Source organism: Helianthus annuus, chromosome 7 (genome assembly GCF_002127325.2).
Source record: "Helianthus annuus cultivar XRQ/B chromosome 7, HanXRQr2.0-SUNRISE, whole genome shotgun sequence".
NCBI classification, from domain to species: domain Eukaryota; kingdom Viridiplantae; phylum Streptophyta; class Magnoliopsida; order Asterales; family Asteraceae; genus Helianthus; species Helianthus annuus.
This window is the reverse complement of record NC_035439.2, coordinates 4,233,813-4,252,571: the sequence shown is the minus strand read 5'-3', so window position 1 is coordinate 4,252,571 and position 18,759 is coordinate 4,233,813. Positions and strand designations below refer to the sequence as shown.

Genomic DNA, 18,759 nt, shown 5'->3' with positions numbered 1-18,759 from the left:
ATGTATTGGACCCTGGTGCATTATCACAACTTGGTATATAGCATAGAAAAGTTTACACCTCCTAGTCATTGCTTTCCTGTGACTTGGAAAGTCAAACGTTTGCTCCAAAGCAGACGGCTCAGCCCCATAAGTCGATACTTCAAACGCCTCCTCATTAAACTCAAGTTAGAGATTTTGGTCCAATGATACCTCCATTCCTTGAGAGAATGCTTGTCCTTGCCGCCTCTTGAGTCGGTATTAAACACAGTATGGTTTCTATTACGCCTAAAGGAAGCTTGCTTATTGTTAAAACTATGGTATTATGATGAATCAACAGTAAATCAACAACAACAAACAACAAAATAGCGACAAAATGTGACAAAAACTCTTATTAACCCAAACCAGAAAAAGTGCCCCCCAAAACCCTAAGATCTTACAAACGTAAGATCTGTACAAAAGAAACGATACAACCAGAGTTGATGATCATCCACTGGTGATCATCTATACCAATACAACTCAGGAAACTCTCTAACAGATGAGAGATCCAACGATAAACTTCTGCAACAAACCCTAACTATTACAGAGAAGTGAAAGTGAACAAATGAGAGATCTAGATCTCTCCAACTGATAACAAGCCCTTTTATATTCTCGGTCATAGAACATTACAACCAGATCCAAAACTTCTGCTTTATGGCAACATCAGCCCCCAATGTTACAATAAGCCCCCTAGATATTTTCCTGTTACAACAACTTGAAAACATCCAATAACAAACATAACAGATCAGTAATAACAGATCAACAACCTCAGGCCCAAAGCCCAACTTTCTCATAAGCCCAATATGACCATAATAAATAACCAGAAGCCCAAATGGATGATAACACATATAACATTTTAACATCCCCCCTTCATCCATTTGGTTTAAACCAATCAACCAGCCCAAGTTTTTCACAAAAATAACTATGAAGATTAACACTCAAACCTTTAGTGAAAACATCAGCCAATTGACCTTCTGCATCAATCTTTTCAGTTTTTACAAACCCAGAAGAGATTTTCTCCCTTAGAAAATATAAATCAATCTCAAAATGCTTTGTCCTTTCATGAAAAACAGGGTTTGCAGCTATAGAAATAGCTGCACTACTGTCACAAAATAACTGAACAGGTAACTTGCAATTTATTTGCAATTCACTTAAAACATTAACAAGCCAAACAAGCTCACACGTCGCTGAACACATAGACCTGTATTCAGCCTCACCTGAAGATCTAGAAACTGTACTCTGTTTTTTGCTTTTCCAGGATACCAAATTTGACCCTAAGAAAATACAAAAACCAGTCACAGATTTCCTGCTGACCAGACACTTTGCCCAGTCGGAATCAGCGTAACATGTTAAAGAAAAATCTGCACTTTTCTTAAACATGATGCCTTTCCCCGGACTGGACTTTAAATACCTTAACAAGCGCAATGCAATCCTAAGATGTCCTTCTGTAGGACTATGCATAAACTGACTAAGGAACTGAACTGCATAGCTAATATCAGGACGAGTCAACGACAAATAGATCAGTTTTCCAATCAACTTTTGATAGTTAGTTACATCAATAACACAACCAGTATTATTTTCAGTTTTGGAATTGACTAAACTACTCAACTCTATAGGTGTAGACACAGGCTTACATCCTAAATAGCCAAACTCACTAAGTAATTCCAAACAATACTTCCGTTGACTTAAACACAACCCATGTTCATCATACAAAACCTCAATGCCCAGGAAATATTTAAGAATTCCCAAATCTTTAATATGAAACGTATCACTAAGCATAAGTTTCACCTTTTCAATCTCAACATTACTATTTCCAGTTATCACAATGTCATCTACATACACTAAAAGAATAATAAACACAGAATTTTTAGACAACGTATATAAAGAATGATCACACACACTTTGCACGAAGCCAACATCTAACAAAACATTTGTAAGTTTTTCATTCCATTTCCTAGGTGCTTGCTTTAAGCCATAAAGCGATTTAACTAACTTACACACTTTATTTTTACCTTCTGAATAATATCCCTCAGGAAGGGACATATAGACATCCTCAGAAATAGCACCATATAAAAACGCGTTATTAACATCAAGTTGAAACAAAGTCCATCCATTCTGGACAGCTATACTCAAAACACACCTAACAGTTACCATTTTAACAACCGGTGAAAACGTCTCACCAAAATCAACACCCTCACGTTGACTATAACCTTTTGCCACTAAACGGGCCTTGTATCTCTCAACCTCACCGTTTGCTTTGTACTTTATTTTATATATCCATTTACACCCTATCGGTTTTCTACCCTTAGGTAAATCAACAATTTCCCATGTATTATTTCTAAGTAAAGCTTCCATCTCAAGATTCATGGCATCAACCCACCTTGAATCTTTGGATGCTTCATTAAAAGAACATGGCTCACTCAACTTATTCAATTTACTAGCAAAACAATAATTTTCAGCAGACAAACAAGTATAACTCACAACTTTTCCTATATCATACTTAGCATTACTATTAAGAACAAAATCATCAAATCTTTTTGGCAAAACAGTGTTTCTAGAAGATCTCCTAAGACCAGAAACGGTCCCCTCAGATGGGTGGATCTCATCTGTTGGTACCACAGTGTCCTCTGCCCTCCCAGGCTCCATTCTAACACTACTTTCTACACTAGATCCTAAGCCACGACTCGACTCAACAGGACTAGGAGTGGCAGACGTAGAAGGAACTGGTTGCTGATCATCACTGTTGGTACCATGAGACTCAGCAATACCCTCTTCATCATCGGGAGTATGAGAAACTTCAGGTGTTAACATTTCATATGAGTCGAAGAAATTTATATGATTTAAATCTTTATCAAAAACTGGTTGATCCATTATAAGTTTGGATTTAAAAGGATAAACATGTTCATAAAACTTTACATCTCTTGAGAAAAAAACCTTTTTCTCATCCAAACTCCAAAGCTTATAACCCTTTTTTGTATTAGAATACCCAATTAACACACACTTATCAGCATGATAAGCAAACTTATCCGACTCATTCAGAATGGTACTAAAACATAAACAACCAAAGTTTCTCAAATGCACTAAGGAGGGTTTAAAACCAAACATACACTCATACGGACTCTTACCATCTAATACCAACGTAGGAAGCCTGTTAATCAAATAAACAGCAATTAAAACACAATCACTCCAAAACCTCAAAGGTAAGCCACCCTGAAACATCAGAGTTCTGGCTATGTTTAAAAGGTGTCGATGTTTACGTTCTACAATACCATTTTGCTGCGGTGTATATGAGCAAGATGTTTGGTGTATAATACCTTTACTATTACAAAAACCGGTCATCTGATTATTTACAAATTCAGTACCATTGTCACTACGGAAAACTTTAACTTTACTTTTAAACTGAGTAAGTACAAGTTCATAAAAATCTTTAAGATTTTCAAAAACCTCTGTTTTGTTTTTCAAAAGATAACACCAAACAGCCCTTGAATAATCATCCACCACAGTCAAAAAATACTTATAACCCTCATAACTACTAATTTTATATGGACCCCACAAGTCTAAATGCACTAAATCACCAACAGTTTTAGACCTGTGTTCACTAAGAGGCAGGGCCGGCCCTGGGGGTGGGCGGGGAGGACCACCGGCCAGGGCCCGATATTTCAGAGGGCATGTTTTTTAGAAAAAACCCGATATGTATACGTAAAGTTTCTTTTTTAATAGGGTACACCTATACAAACGCCAATATAGGCCCACTTACAAAACTATTCTTATGCTTTAGAATAGTTATTAGCCCATTGGTATTAGGTTTAAACCTTTATTGAGCCCGATACCCAACTTCGTTAAGGCCCAAGAGCACGTTTTTTGGAACTCGAACAGGGTACACGAATTCTTAGGACCGGCCCTGCTAAGAGGAAAAGGAACCCTAACTTGTTTAGACTTGTGACATATTTCACATGGACCATGTTGAACAGAATTGATACCTAAACTGCCTTTTAAAACAGCCAGAACTTGATCTGAAGGGTGACCTAGCCTACTGTGCCATATATTAGACACTAACACACTATTAAAACAAGTATTCACAGAATTACCATTTCTACCAATCATGTAAAGACCATTTTCTTGTTTACCAATCACCAGGATTTTCTTTGATTTCAAATCCTGTAACATACAGTTATCTTCATTAAACAACACAGCTATTCCATTATCTTTAGCAAGCTTATGCACAGATAACAAGTTTACACTATAATCAGGCACATAGAAAACATCTTTTAAAACAACACCATTAATCAACTTTAAATCACCAATCTTTATAACTCTCACACTAGTACCATTAGGATGACCAACAGTTAAACCACATTCTGAAACATCCACACAATTAAACATGTCATTATCAGTTTTAATCATGTGTTGGTTAGCCCCAGAATCAACAATCCAGTTATATAGAGTTTCAACATTTGAACTACTTGAACAACACATATAACTACTAGAAAAAACAGACATATTGACCAACTCACCTCCCATATTTGCCTTTAATTGCTCTCCCCCAGACTTTTCACTCACAAGATCTAATAGTTTTGCTATCTGCTCAGAGGTAAATGGCATAGCAGACCCAACAGAACTAGAAGAATTAGCAGACATACCAGATTTACTACTACCAACATTATTTGCATTACTATTACTATTATTATTTTTAGCAATCTGTCCTGTATTTCTTTTTCTCATACCAGGGGGATATCCTATAATCTCAAAACAACGATCAACAGTATGACCAAGCATATTGCAATTAGTACATTTTAGGTTTGAATTGGACCCTTTAAAGTTCCTTTTAGATGTATTTTGACTTGAAGGATTAGACCTAGCCACATAAGATACAGATTGACTCTTAGACCCACTACTAGTGAGTCTATGTGACTCCTCTCTAGATATTAAGGCATATGCAGCCTTAACAGAAGGAAATGGTTCTCTTGTCAACAAGTTAGTTCTCACAGGTTGATATATGTCATCAAGACCCATGAGAAACTGCATTAGTTTGATTAAAGTAGTAAAATCATTGTAGTCTTTGGCTGCTTGACAAGAACATGAAGGCAGTTGTACCATGGCATCAAACTGCTTCCACATAGTTGTTAGCCTATTATAATACTCAGCCACAGTGCTACCATTTTGAGAAATACAATTAATCTTTTTGTACAAGTCATAGACAACAGAACCATCTACTTTGTCATAAGTCTCTTTTAGATCAGTCCAAACTTCAGAGGCAAGTTTGGAGAACACCTGACCTAAAAACAACTCTTCAGACACAGAATTTAACAACCATGTTAATACCACAGAATTGCACCTATCCCATTGTGCAGCAAGAACCTCATTATCCTTAGGTTTTTCACATTTACCATTTATAAAACCAAACTTATTCTTTGCTTCCAGTGCAAGTTTCATTGCACTGGACCACACAGAATAATTTTCAGTGCCTTTTAATTTCATATTAACAATGGTTAAAGCACTTGAGTCACTAGGATGCAAAAAAAGAGGGTCTCCTATGTCAAGCTTACTGATCAGGGTAACAGAAGTTCCCTCACCACCAGTCATGATGCAAACAAACAAATACCAAATACAACAACAGGCAATACAGATAACACAAACTATTAGACAACAAACAATACAGATAATCAATCAAACAACTAAGGGCGAAACTGAGTCAGGGACCAGATTCCAGGTTCATCACTCAAAAGGTGCCTGGACAAGCCTTTACTCAGGAGCCACACTAACCCTAGAACATAACAGAAACAGACAACACAAAACAAATATATGCCGGTCCTCACTACCCCGACTTCAACTAATCCAATCAACACAAAAGAACAAGAGATAAGAACGATCTTACAAAGGGTGCAAAAAGTCTTCAACAACACCAGATCTGTAGTTTTCAAGAACTACAAGATCTGATTAAGAAAATATCAACAGAACAAAGAACTCTTCTGGTTAGTTTGCCCTGAAACAGCAAAGTTTCAGAGACTAACGCAGGAGCTTCACAAGAAGAACACCAAACTCTAACTTAGGGTTACAACCACCAAGAGCAGATAAAGCACAGAACCACAGATCTGAGAAGATCTGTCTTCAAACACCAGTTTCCAAGACAGAAACCCTAAAACAGAAAATATCAAATATTAGACAAGAAAGCAGCGGAAAAACCAAGACTCAACAACACCAGGAGCTAAATAGCTCTGATACCATGTTAAAACTATGGTATTATGATGAATCAACAGTAAATCAACAACAACAAACAACAAAATAGCGACAAAACGTGACAAAAACTCTTATTAACCCAAACCAGAAAAAGTGCCCCCCAAAACCCTAAGATCTTACAAACGTAAGATCTGTACAAAAGAAACGATACAACCAGAGTTGATGATCATCCACTGATGATTGATGTGTGTAAAATGCAACATATAAATTACATCAAATGAGGCATAAAACTAACCCTTTTTAAGTACTAATGTTGGAAAAAGTGTGCTTTTGTCTTCCTTTTGTATTTTCAGGGTTAAAAGAGCTTAAATGAACAAAAGAAGCAAAAATGCAGCCAAATCCAACATAAATACAAAGAAAAGGAAGAAACGTGGCATGCCCGACTCCTCGACAGCATCTCCCAAAGCAAAAAAACAAGAAGAAAGCTGAGCATGGGGCTGTGCCCAGCTGAGCATGGGGCTGTGCCCAGCTGAACACGGGGCTGTGTCCAGCGGACACGGGGCGTGTCCAGCTCAACACGGGGCCGTGCTCGGCGAGCACGGGGCAGTGTCCAGGATGGTCAGCCCTGGCACAAAAGACAAAGTGGTAGAAGCTTCTATTGCCCACCACGGGGCCGTGCCCAGCGGACACGGGGGCGTGGTCAGAGTGCTGCAGGTGCATTTATTGTAATTGCGAATTACAATTAATGAAGAGAGAGAGTGTCAGACGGGCACGGGGGCGTGTCCAGCGGACACGGGGCCGTGCCCAGGCTTCTGTTCAGCCTATAAATAGGAGTGCTTGGCTTCATTTCAACTCATCCCTTGGCACACCACCTCTCTCACACTTCATCCACCACCCACCACCACCATAACACCATCATCCACCACCATCATCCATTGTCCATCGTAGAGTGTGTGAGTCGTCTCGGGATCCAAGATTGATCGTAAGAGTTCTTGACAATCAAGGCCATGTTTGCCTAAGTCTCTTACATCACTTGGTGAAGACAAGTGTTTAGTATAATACTTTTTATTTTTAATCTTTTGCACTTTTTATTTGGTTTTGTATTAATGACTTTAATAACTAGTTACTTATGTTGAAGGTGATCTTTCCTTATCGTTTGTCCGTGGTGTCTTGGCATTATTTTACTGTCTATATAAAATAAAAGATTTTCACCATTCATATCTCCACGGTCTACATGGAGGTATGTTGGCTACCTGGTCGGGGGTTAAGGGAACGGTTTGGTAAGGGTCTTGCCCTTGTTCAGCGTTTAGAGGTCCTGCTTGGGACCTGGGTCAAATTTAGTAGGATCTCCTTCAATGCCCATAGGTATTGGATGGCGGGGATCCAAACTCTTTGACCCCCTCATAAGTTAACTACTATTAATACTATAACCCGGCTATTTAGGACTGTATCCCTGCTGACTCAGACTACTTAGCCGAGGGTAACGTCACCGCCAAAAGCGGGGCCTACCATAATTTGCATTAATAACTTAATTCATTATCTTTCAATAATCCGACCCTTTAGGATTGTATCCTTGCTGACTCAAACTACTGGGTTGAGGGTAACGTCGCCTTCAAAAGAGGGGCCTACTACAATAACTAAGATAATCTCTTAAACAAGTGCAAAAGTGCGAAAATAATCAAAGGTTATACTAATACACGTGTCGGATCCAAGTGATTCATCTTGTCTATCTGTTTTTATTTTTATTTTATTTTCAGCATTTAGTTAGTTTTTATTTCTCTTAGCTTAAAACATTTTTCTAACTTTTTGATTTGGTTAGACGTTGAGGATAAACCGGTATTAAAAGCTCTTGTGTCCTTGGACGACCTCGGTATCTTACCAACACTATACTACGTCCACGATGGGTGCACTTGCCCATATGTGTGTTTAGTGTTAGTGAATATCGTGTTTTATAAATTTAAAACTTGGCTAAAAGTGTAAAAAGTGCTTAATTATATATTAAAAACATATACACACTTCACGCACATCAAGTTTTTGGCGCCGCTGCCGGGGACACAAGGATTTTAAGAAAGCTTAAAATCAACGGCCTAATCAGTTTTTCAAAATTTTTTTTAAAACGCGCGCATTTTTTCTGCATTTTAGTTTAGTTTTGCATTTACAGTAGCCTGAACACGGGGCCGTGCTCGCTGAACACGCCCCCGTGCTGCATATTTTTAGTTAGATACCCAGATACAGAGTCTGAACACGGGGCCGTGTTCACTGAACACGCCCCCGTGCTCAACGTGACCAGTAAATTTAATTAAAACGCCCAGATACAGTCCCTGAACACAGGGCCGTGTTCACTCAACACGGGGCCGTGTCCAGCTTCTGTTTCCGTCTTATTTTTGTTTTCTGGTCCCGAGACTCAGTTGTGGTCTGTTGAGTGATTCTTATGGATCAATACTCAAGAGGTTACAACTACACCTATGATGAGGATGATTATAGAGGTAATTATTGCACTAATTGTCGTAATGCACGCTCGGTTCAATATGATACTTCATATCAACCATCCAATTCATACAACCATTATGAGGAGCCCAGGTACGAGCCATCAACTTCATACACATCCTATGAAGACCAAAGGTATGAACCTCCTCCCTCATACTCATATTTTGATGAACCAAGGTATGAGCCTTCATACTCATACTTTGAAGATTCAACATATGAGCCACCACCTTCATATTCTTATTATGAGGAACCATGGCGTGAACAACCCACCTCATATGAGTACTATGAAGAACAAAGTTTCGACCCTTATCCATCATATACTTATAATGAAGAACAATGGTGTGAACCATCTACTTCATATGAGAATTATGAGGAGCCAAGGATCGAACAACCGGATTCAAGCTTTGAGGATCCAAATTCTTTCAATCTCACCGAAATAACTAATAGGATATTAGAACACATTAAAACTATCGAACGTTGCATAAAAGAATCTCGCGCAAGGGAAGAGGAATCCCGCGCAAGAGAAGAGCTAAAAAATGATAATAACGTAGAGATAGTTGAAAGTGTAAAAATGGAAGAACAAGAAAGTGAAAAACCGACACATGAGTTAAACAACGAAAATGGTGAGTCCGATAATGATAAAATTCAAGAAGAGTCTAATTTTGAAGAAATTAACCTCTTGTCACCTACTTTCGAAAATCATTGTTTAATAACCCCTCATGCTAAGTTTTTAAAAGAGTTAAACACTAGTGCTAAAATCAAAGACTTAGTAAGTGTTAAGTTAACTAATGATCAAACCTCGCTAATAAAAGAAGATCCTTTTGAAATTAACATTACACCGGTTCCATGTTTCTTTCAAAATTCCTTTATTAGTAATATCACCATTGATAAAGATCTTTGTGTTAACATAATGCCTAACTATATTTTTGAAAAATTAAGTATTAGTGATTTTTCTCCACTTCAAATACCCATTTTTCTATCCTATCGGAAAGTAATAAAATCAATCGGTGAAGTGGAGGATGTCTTGGTTCAAACAAATCAAATGGTAATCCCAACCGACTTTGTCATCCTCGATGACGCTCCTCTAGTGTTGGGACGACCTTTTGTAAAAACTCATGAAGCTTTGAAAAACCGGAAATTCAATAATCTACCTCTTCAATTAGGGGCATTCAAAAGGAGCATAGATCTTGAGCGCTCAATGAAATATCCTTTTGGCAATAATGACCCCCTAATTGAAGATGAGCCTGAACCACCCGATAAGGAGGGTCTAGCCAAGGACCCTTATAAACGTGGCGCACCACGGAGGCATTCCGCGGAACTATCCTTAGTTTTAGATTAAGTTTAACTTTTATGCTTTCTAATTTAGTTTTAATTTGCAGGAATAAAACACACTCGGGATGGTGAAGGATACTAAGGGAAGCTTGAACCAACACCCCATGCGCAAAAACAGAGCCTCTCGACAATTTTTCTTCATTACTGCAAGTTCAGCACGGGGCCGTGCTCACCCAACACGCCCCCGTGCCCAAAAATCTGCAGAAATGCCCAGTTCAGGTACCTGGACACGGGGCCGTGCTCACTGAACACGCCCCCGTGCCCAGCCTTCTGTTTACTTTTGGTACTGGCAGTCTGGACATGGGGCCGTGTTCAGCCAACACCACCCCGTGTTCAGCTACCCAGTACCATAAAATCTTGTTTTTAACCCACTTTTACACATTTTAATCAACCGAAAAACTTATTTTTGGGACACATTGAGGACAATGTGTAATTTAAGTATGGGGGGATGCTAAAACCTTGAATTTTGCAAGTCCTAATAACAAGCCTTACACAAAACTCTATTGGAACCGCTAATCACCCCAAATTTTTTCAAAAACTTTTCATTTTTTTTTTACTTGTCTTGGTTTAATTTGGGAATAACAAGTTCTAAAAAAGGTTATATTTTTATAAATTTACAACCGATAGCGTCGTGATAAAAAGAACCAAATAAGAAGATTATGAAACGGCATGACAATCTTAGTTAAAATTTGATTATATATACTTGATCACATAAAAACCCATTCCCACAAAAGTGAGTTTTGAGCCTTTATTAAGCATACAAATATACATCTTTAAACTAAATGCTCATTTTTCGTTTCTTGTGTGAATAGCCGCTTGGTTCTTACGACTCTAGAACTTGCCACGACGATACATTCCCGGTCCTTACCAACTTAAACCCGAGTAAGTAAATGATGGAGGCATTAGGACTGACCCCTTTTTATTTCTACACCATTAATTTTCCTTTTTTTACCACCTACCCAAAAATCCCCCTAGTTAACCCCTTTGAGCCTAAACCTTTTCGTTTCTTTCCCCAAAACAAACACCCTTTACCCACCAAAACCTTTTTCATTTTAAACCCTTTATTTTAGTAACAAAGCTCGGTTTTCTTGTGACACACACAAAAAAAAAAAAAAAAAGAGAGATGAAGTTAGCAATAAACAAACAAGCTCATCAAAAGAAACCTTGTTTGAAAAATGCTTCATTAGAATAAAAAAAAAAGTGAAAAAAAAAGAAGAAGAAAAAAAAAAAAAACAAAGTGTTTTACGAAAACCGACGCTTTTTACGCCTTTCGCCCTTTTACTAACCACCCACCTTTAGCCCAAGCCTAACCCTTCACCCAAAAAGTCCTCTTGATATTTACAAAGGTATAAAGTTAAAAAGGAGGAGGATTGATTGCTTGGCAAGCTTATGGTAGGAATAAGTTCCATGCCGCTCTCGAGTGATTCACTAAAAATACACCTTCGGCCGAGTGTTGAGTGATCCCCTGTGAGGTATGTGAACTTGTATATAAATGAAATTTTAAAAAAAAGGCATGTTATGCCCAAATAAGTAATTTCTCTTATGAAACGTTCTAAATAAATCACAACGAATAGGATTGTAAATAGTATAAAAATAAAACCCAATAAAGATCTTGGATTCCCGACACTCAAGACAAGCCCAAAACCTTCTCTTCTACCCATTCCATTTGGGAGTGTAAGCCACATATTAAAGAGTTTTGCTTGAGGACAAGCAAAGATTCAAGTGTGGGGGTATTTGATGTGTGTAAAATGCAACATATAAATTACATCAAATGAGGCATAAAACTAACCCTTTTTAAGTACTAATGTTGGAAAAGGTGTGCTTTTGTCTTCCTTTTGTATTTTCAGGGTTAAAAGAGCTTAAATGAACAAAAGAAGCAAAAATGCAGCCAAATCCAACATAAATACAAAGAAAAGGAAGAAACGTGGCATGCCCGACTCCTCGACAGCATCTCCCAAAGCAAAAAAACAAGAAGAAAGCTGAGCATGGGGCTGTGCCCAGCTGAGCATGGGGCTGTGCCCAGCTGAACACGGGGCTGTGTCCAGCGGACACGGGGCGTGTCCAGCTCAACACGGGGCCGTGCTCGGCGAGCACGGGGCAGTGTCCAGGATGGTCAGCCCTGGCACAAAAGACAAAGTGGTAGAAGCTTCTATTGCCCACCACGGGGCCGTGCCCAGCGGACACGGGGGCGTGGTCAGAGTGCTGCAGGTGCATTTATTGTAATTGCGAATTACAATTAATGAAGAGAGAGAGTGTCAGACGGGCACGGGGGCGTGTCCAGCGGACACGGGGCCGTGCCCAGGCTTCTGTTCAGCCTATAAATAGGAGTGCTTGGCTTCATTTCAACTCATCCCTTGGCACACCACCTCTCTCACACTTCATCCACCACCCACCACCACCATAACACCATCATCCACCACCATCATCCATTGTCCATCGTAGAGTGTGTGAGTCGTCTCGGGATCCAAGATTGATCGTAAGAGTTCTTGACAATCAAGGCCATGTTTGCCTAAGTCTCTTACATCACTTGGTGAAGACAAGTGTTTAGTATAATACTTTTTTATTTTTAATCTTTTGCACTTTTTATTTGGTTTTGTATTAATGACTTTAATAACTAGTTACTTATGTTGAAGGTGATCTTTCCTTATCGTTTGTCCGTGGTGTCTTGGCATTATTTTACTGTCTATATAAAATAAAAGATTTTCACCATTCATATCTCCACGGTCTATATGGAGGTATGTTGGCTACCTGGTCGGGGGTTAAGGGAACGGTTTGGTAAGGGTCTTGCCCTTGTTCAGCGTTTAGAGGTCCTGCTTGGGACCTGAGTCAAATTTAGTAGGATCTCCTTCAATGCCCATAGGTATTGGATGGCGGGGATCCAAACTCTTTGACCCCCTCATAAGTTAACTACTATTAATACTATAACCCGGCTATTTAGGACTGTATCCCTGCTGACTCAGACTACTTAGCCGAGGGTAACGTCACCGCCAAAAGCGGGGCCTACCATAATTTGCATTAATAACTTAATTCATTATCTTTCAATAATCCGACCCTTTAGGATTGTATCCTTGCTGACTCAAACTACTGGGTTGAGGGTAACGTCGCCTTCAAAAGAGGGGCCTACTACAATAACTAAGATAATCTCTTAAACAAGTGCAAAAGTGCGAAAATAATCAAAGGTTATACTAATACACGTGTCGGATCCAAGTGATTCATCTTGTCTATCTGTTTTTATTTTTATTTTATTTTCAGCATTTAGTTAGTTTTTATTTCTCTTAGCTTAAAACATTTTTCTAACTTTTTGATTTGGTTAGACGTTGAGGATAAACCGGTATTAAAAGCTCTTGTGTCCTTGGACGACCTCGGTATCTTACCAACACTATACTACGTCCACGATGGGTGCACTTGCCCATATGTGTGTTTAGTGTTAGTGAATATCGTGTTTTATAAATTTAAAACTTGGCTAAAAGTGTAAAAAGGGCTTAATTATATATTAAAAACATATACACACTGACACGCATCAATGATCATCTATACCAATACAACTCAGGAAACTCTCTAACAGATGAGAGATCCAACGATAAACTTCTGCAACAAACCCTAACTATTACAGAGAAGTGAAAGTGAACAAATGAGAGATCTAGATCTCTCCAACTGATAACAAGCCCTTTTATATTCTCGGTCATAGAACATTACAACCAGATCCAAAACTTCTGCTTTATGGCAACATCAGCCCCCAATGTTACAATAAGCCCCCTAGATATTTTCCTGTTACAACAACTTGAAAACATCCAATAACAAACATAACAGATCAGTAATAACAGATCAACAACCTCAGGCCCAAAGCCCAACTTTCTCATAAGCCCAATATGACCATAATAAATAACCAGAAGCCCAAATGGATGATAACACATATAATATTTTAACACTTATTCTATCCATCTTATACTCTTCTTGTTGGCTGCAAAATTAGCTACTCTTAAAATCTATTTAAACTACACTCTGTCCAATATATTTTGTAATCATGTAAATTCACATAACTCATTCTAAGGGTTTTTGAGTGGATAACGTGAAAGTCAAAGTATTCAGGGTATCAATCAACAAAACCATTTAAGATTACAAGAAATGTCAGAAAATTACCCGAATCCAGTAATCAACATTCAACAACGTCGTATATTGTTTATGACAACTAAGAAAATACCTGTTGTGCTGTTGAACTGATATGGTTTATTTGATGAACAAACCGGCAGCAACCGGCGAGCCAGCCACCATCGTCGACGACCAGAAGCGAGGTTAGGTTTCACATTAAGTTGTCGATTCTTCTTCTTTTGGTTTTTTGAGGGAACTTTTTTCTTTCAATCTTATTTTTTTTAGAGTTAAATGATTTTAGTTCCTGTGGTTTGAGTCATTTTGTCAGTTTAGTAAAAAAGTTTCATTTTTTGTCTTTGAGTTCAAAAAGGTTTCACCGTTGCCATTTTAGTCCACTGGGTTAACTTCATCCATTTTTTCTGTTAACGAGAAGGGCAATTCGGTCATTTTATTTAACAGAATTACATATAAAATAACTAAATTGTCATTCTCATTAACAGAAAAAATGGATGAAATTAACCCAGTGGACTAAAATGGCAACGATGAAACATTTTTGGACCCATAGACGAAAAATAAAACCTTTAGACTAAACTGGTAAAATGGCCAAACCACAGAGACTAAAATGACATTTAAGTCTATTTTTTTAAAAGGTGATTTTTTTATACATCTTATTTATTGATTAGAGATTTTTTATACATCTTACATGGAGTTGGTATAAAAAAAGACGTAACAAAAAATATTTATAATTAATAATTACATCATACATTACATGTACTAATAAAAAATACAAATTCCATAACATCTTAAAACACGAAGTCGGTAGACTTTTGTGTTTTAAGTCCTCAACATTTACAAAATACACATTTAGCCCTTTTGTTTTTCAAGTCCTTAACATTTAAAAAAAATACACATTTAGCCCTTGAACATTTATCTTTTTTTAATTTTCATATATTATAATTCGAGCTTCAATACTTTTAATTTCTAACCCCTTATACTTTTAATTTTTTCACTTCACACTTTCAAACTAAGTAAGTTACACATTCACTAACTTTTGGTAATTGACAACTTTGATCCGCCAACTTTTTCTACTTAATAACTTGACGTCTCATTTTATTTGAATTGCTTTTAGGACATCAGACTATAGCGTCACACATTATTATACTATTTTTTATCTACGTATAACCATGTTAATTTCTAAATTACTTTTACGACTTTACACGATTGTCTAAAATATTGTTACAACTTTACACCGCAATGATCGAGCCATACTATATATATATATATATATATATATATATATATATATATATATAATGGCGTTAATGTCACAAACGTACCGTGTGTAACAAAGTCAAAAACGTGTAATGTCACGTGCAGGCATCAAACGTTATTGTCATCATTGTACATTGTAATCACAAATGCTTATATAGGTTACACTGAGTTTGATTGGACACATCAAACACGTGTTTTATATGGTCAACGCATCACATAATGTGTCGCCCGCTAGGCCGCTATAAACAACTAAGGTGTCGCCGGCGTAATGTGTTGTGTATCGCAGTTTTAACGTACCTGTCATTTTAAATTCACGTTTTGACATAAACTTTTTTCTCAAGAGAGTCAGGTAAAAAATAATACGTTTTATACTTATTTTATGTACGTTCGTAAACTGTATTCGAAAGCGAGTTCGACCAAATATAATACGTTTTCATTCTGACGGTGACGTAATTTTTTTCAGTAAAGAATCGGGTTAAATATAAAGTATAAACACGAGTGACTTTAACTTTTGACGCCGCCACAACACGCGGTGGGTCAAAATCCTAGTTAGTACATAATACACAAAAGAAGCATAATACATGATATAGGTAAATCTTAAAACAATACAATGCAGCAAACAATACGAAAAAATAGATAAAATAATTCATGTTAAAATAATTCATATATGAGAAAGTTCCACGATAATAAAATCTCCAAATGTATAGTAACAAAAAAAATCTGAACGAAGACCATTACTCAAAATCCCTGTATTTATCAGAAGTTGTCAATTCTTTTTCTTTGTTTTTTTAAGGATCTTTCATTTTCTCAAAGTCAATTATAAATTATTTTTTATACATGTTACTGTAACATCGATTTATGTATGTTACCGGTGGTGGTAAAAATATAATACCGTAAAGATTTATAAGCGGATGAGGAAACATATTTGTCAGACGGGTGAGGTATGAGGTCAGGACGGATCGCTTTACAACCACGTCCTTTTGGTTCGCCAATAAGTTCAGGTCAGAACAGGTTTTAAAAAAAGTAAGTTCGGGTCAAAATGAACTCGTTGTAGAAAAAAGTGTCACATGACTAAGACTTTTTTTTAACCATGAGGACCGTTACCGGATCTCATGACCAAAACTATCAAAATATAATCAGAAATTTTTTATAAAATATATCCAATTAAATTCAACTTTGTTGTAACATTTTGTAAACCCAGCAACCAACACAGTTAATTATGTTGATGATCTGGTCAAATGAACCACCTTTTGAGGTTCGGTTGATTGCTCAATGGTATATGTTGAGAACACTTGCGGTGAAACCAACCATGTTTCATGAGCGCAAGGCCACACGACAAACATTATAAGCCACTAGGTGACTGGGCAGCAGATGGGTGAAAACCGTCTCAACCCACCTTTTGAACAAATCTCTATTGAAAACCGTCTCAATTGAAAACCTCTCGAGAGGATGGAGAGCAACAAACGAAAGGACCACAAAAGATGGTCGAGACGGTTTTCAGTTGTTCTAGTAAGCGTTATATGTTTAACAAATTCAAGTAGCAAAAGATCATAATTCTCAAAACCCCATATTAGATAGAAACAAAACAATTCATTTCACGAAACATTCAACATAAACAACCAAGTGCTATGACTAAGGGGGTTTTCAACGAACACTGATTTTTACCACAGGTGATGCGCATGGGGAGCTTAAAAGGATATTTGAAATCCGCAATTTCTCATCCTTATCAATCTCATCCCACATGAGTATCCTCGCCTTCTTTAGTACAGGCGACTTAGCCAGTATAAGCTTCACAAAATCCAACTCATTAAGGGCGTCACCAAAATGTAGAATCTCCAATTCATTAAGATGCTCCAACATAAAATCTGAATAATATTTGTGTTGAAAGGAGTGTATTTTGACATAAGATTCATAAGACATGTCATCCTCGGCCGAAATCTACATCAATTGTCTTGTGTGAGTGTATTTTGACATAAAAACCAAAACAAGTAGAATACATAGATTCTTGTTACTTACCTCTAATTTAAGTTTCTCCAGGTTTGGGGCGCTTCTAAGTAAAAGAACAAGAAAAGGTACCGCATATTCATGCCTAAACCATACCCATTCCAAATGCAAGTATTTCAAGTGGACCAATGTTGTTGGAAGCTCTTTCGGAAGTGGAAAAAACTTGAACCATAGACAAAACAAAGATTAGTTATAACTAATTAGCATACCAAACTATAATCAAGTATATATCATGTGGATAGAATTACCAAAAAGATGAAAAACAAAACAGACAGACACTCAATGCCTGGCATACACTTAATGAGATCAGCAATGGTGGAATCTCCACTGTCATCGATAGTTCCACCGTCACACATCTGCAAAAATTACAATACTTAGCTATGTAATGAAAGACCATGAGGGTTGACATTTTATTTTATTATGAACTTACAATAGTCAATCTCTTTAGCAATGGACAACTTGATAAAAGACGCAGAAGCGCTTTTTGACTGCTTCCAATTTCATACAAGTTTAAGGTTGTAAGGCTACCAAATACAGTGGATGGTGGTTGATGCTCAAGATCACAATCACAGAGATACAGATCCGTTAATTGATGTAACGAGAAAAGAGACAAGGGCAACGTATATTTCCCATGAAGGTCAAGTTTTAACATCTTGAGAGTATTTTTCTTCGACAAATGAAGTAGTATGTGGTCAATATCAACACACGAGTTGTCTACTTGCATCTCAAGGGTGAAGTCATGGATCGGACCCTCGTGTATTAACAAAACCTGGCATATAGCATGGAAAAATTTACTTCTCTTGGCCATTTTTCTCCGTTTACTTGGTTTGTTAGAAACAGACAGCTCGGTTGACACTTGAAACTGATCCTCGATAAACACAAGTTTGGGGATTTTGGTCCAATGGTACCTCCATTCCTTAGAGAGGATGCTTGTTCTTGCTGCCTCTTGAATCGGTAGCAGACATAAGATAGTTTCTATTATGCCTACAGGAAGCTTGCTGATCCTATCCATCTTAGGATACCCTTATTGTTAGCTGCAGAATTTACTACTGTGAAAACCGATTTAAGATTACATGAAAGTTACAGTTTTCAGGGTATCAATCAACAAAGCTATGTAAACTTACAAGAAATGTCATCAAATTTCCCAAATCCAGTAATCAAGAACGTTGTATATGGTTTATTTGATGAACAAACCGGCAGCAACCGGCGAACCAGCAACCATCGTCGACGACCAGAAACGGGGTTAGGGTTCACATAAAGTTGTCGATTCTTCTCTTTTTGGTTTGAGTAAAATGCACGGATAGTCCCTGTGGTTTTGTGAAATTTCACCTTTAGTCCTTAACTTTTCAAAATTACACTCTTAGTCTCTGTGGTTTGACAAGT

At 37.4% G+C, this 18,759-nt stretch overlaps 2 protein-coding genes across 4 annotated transcripts in view; both read right to left on the bottom strand.

Moving 5' to 3' along the window:
* The window catches only part of LOC110867740 (F-box/FBD/LRR-repeat protein At1g13570-like), a 51,013-nt gene that overhangs the window by 29,710 nt on the left and 2,544 nt on the right, over positions 1 to 18,759 (bottom strand). The gene's annotated exons all lie outside the window — the stretch shown is intronic.
* LOC110867643 (F-box/FBD/LRR-repeat protein At1g13570) lies at positions 16,924 to 18,640 on the bottom strand. 3 transcript variants are annotated; one of them, XM_022116649.2, is made up of 5 exons: positions 18,501 to 18,640; positions 17,807 to 18,425; positions 17,625 to 17,732; positions 17,389 to 17,538; positions 16,924 to 17,310 (listed from the first exon to the last, which is right to left on the bottom strand). In XM_022116649.2, the coding sequence occupies exons 2-5, from the start codon at positions 18,386 to 18,388 to the stop codon at positions 17,017 to 17,019; spliced, it is 1,134 nt and encodes a 377-aa protein (XP_021972341.1). In that variant the 5' UTR covers positions 18,389 to 18,425; positions 18,501 to 18,640; the 3' UTR covers positions 16,924 to 17,016. The 3 variants fall into 3 exon arrangements, with proteins under 3 accessions (XP_021972341.1, XP_021972343.1, XP_021972342.1); XM_022116651.2 differs by having other exon boundaries at positions 17,807 to 18,422; XM_022116650.2 differs by having other exon boundaries at positions 17,807 to 18,410.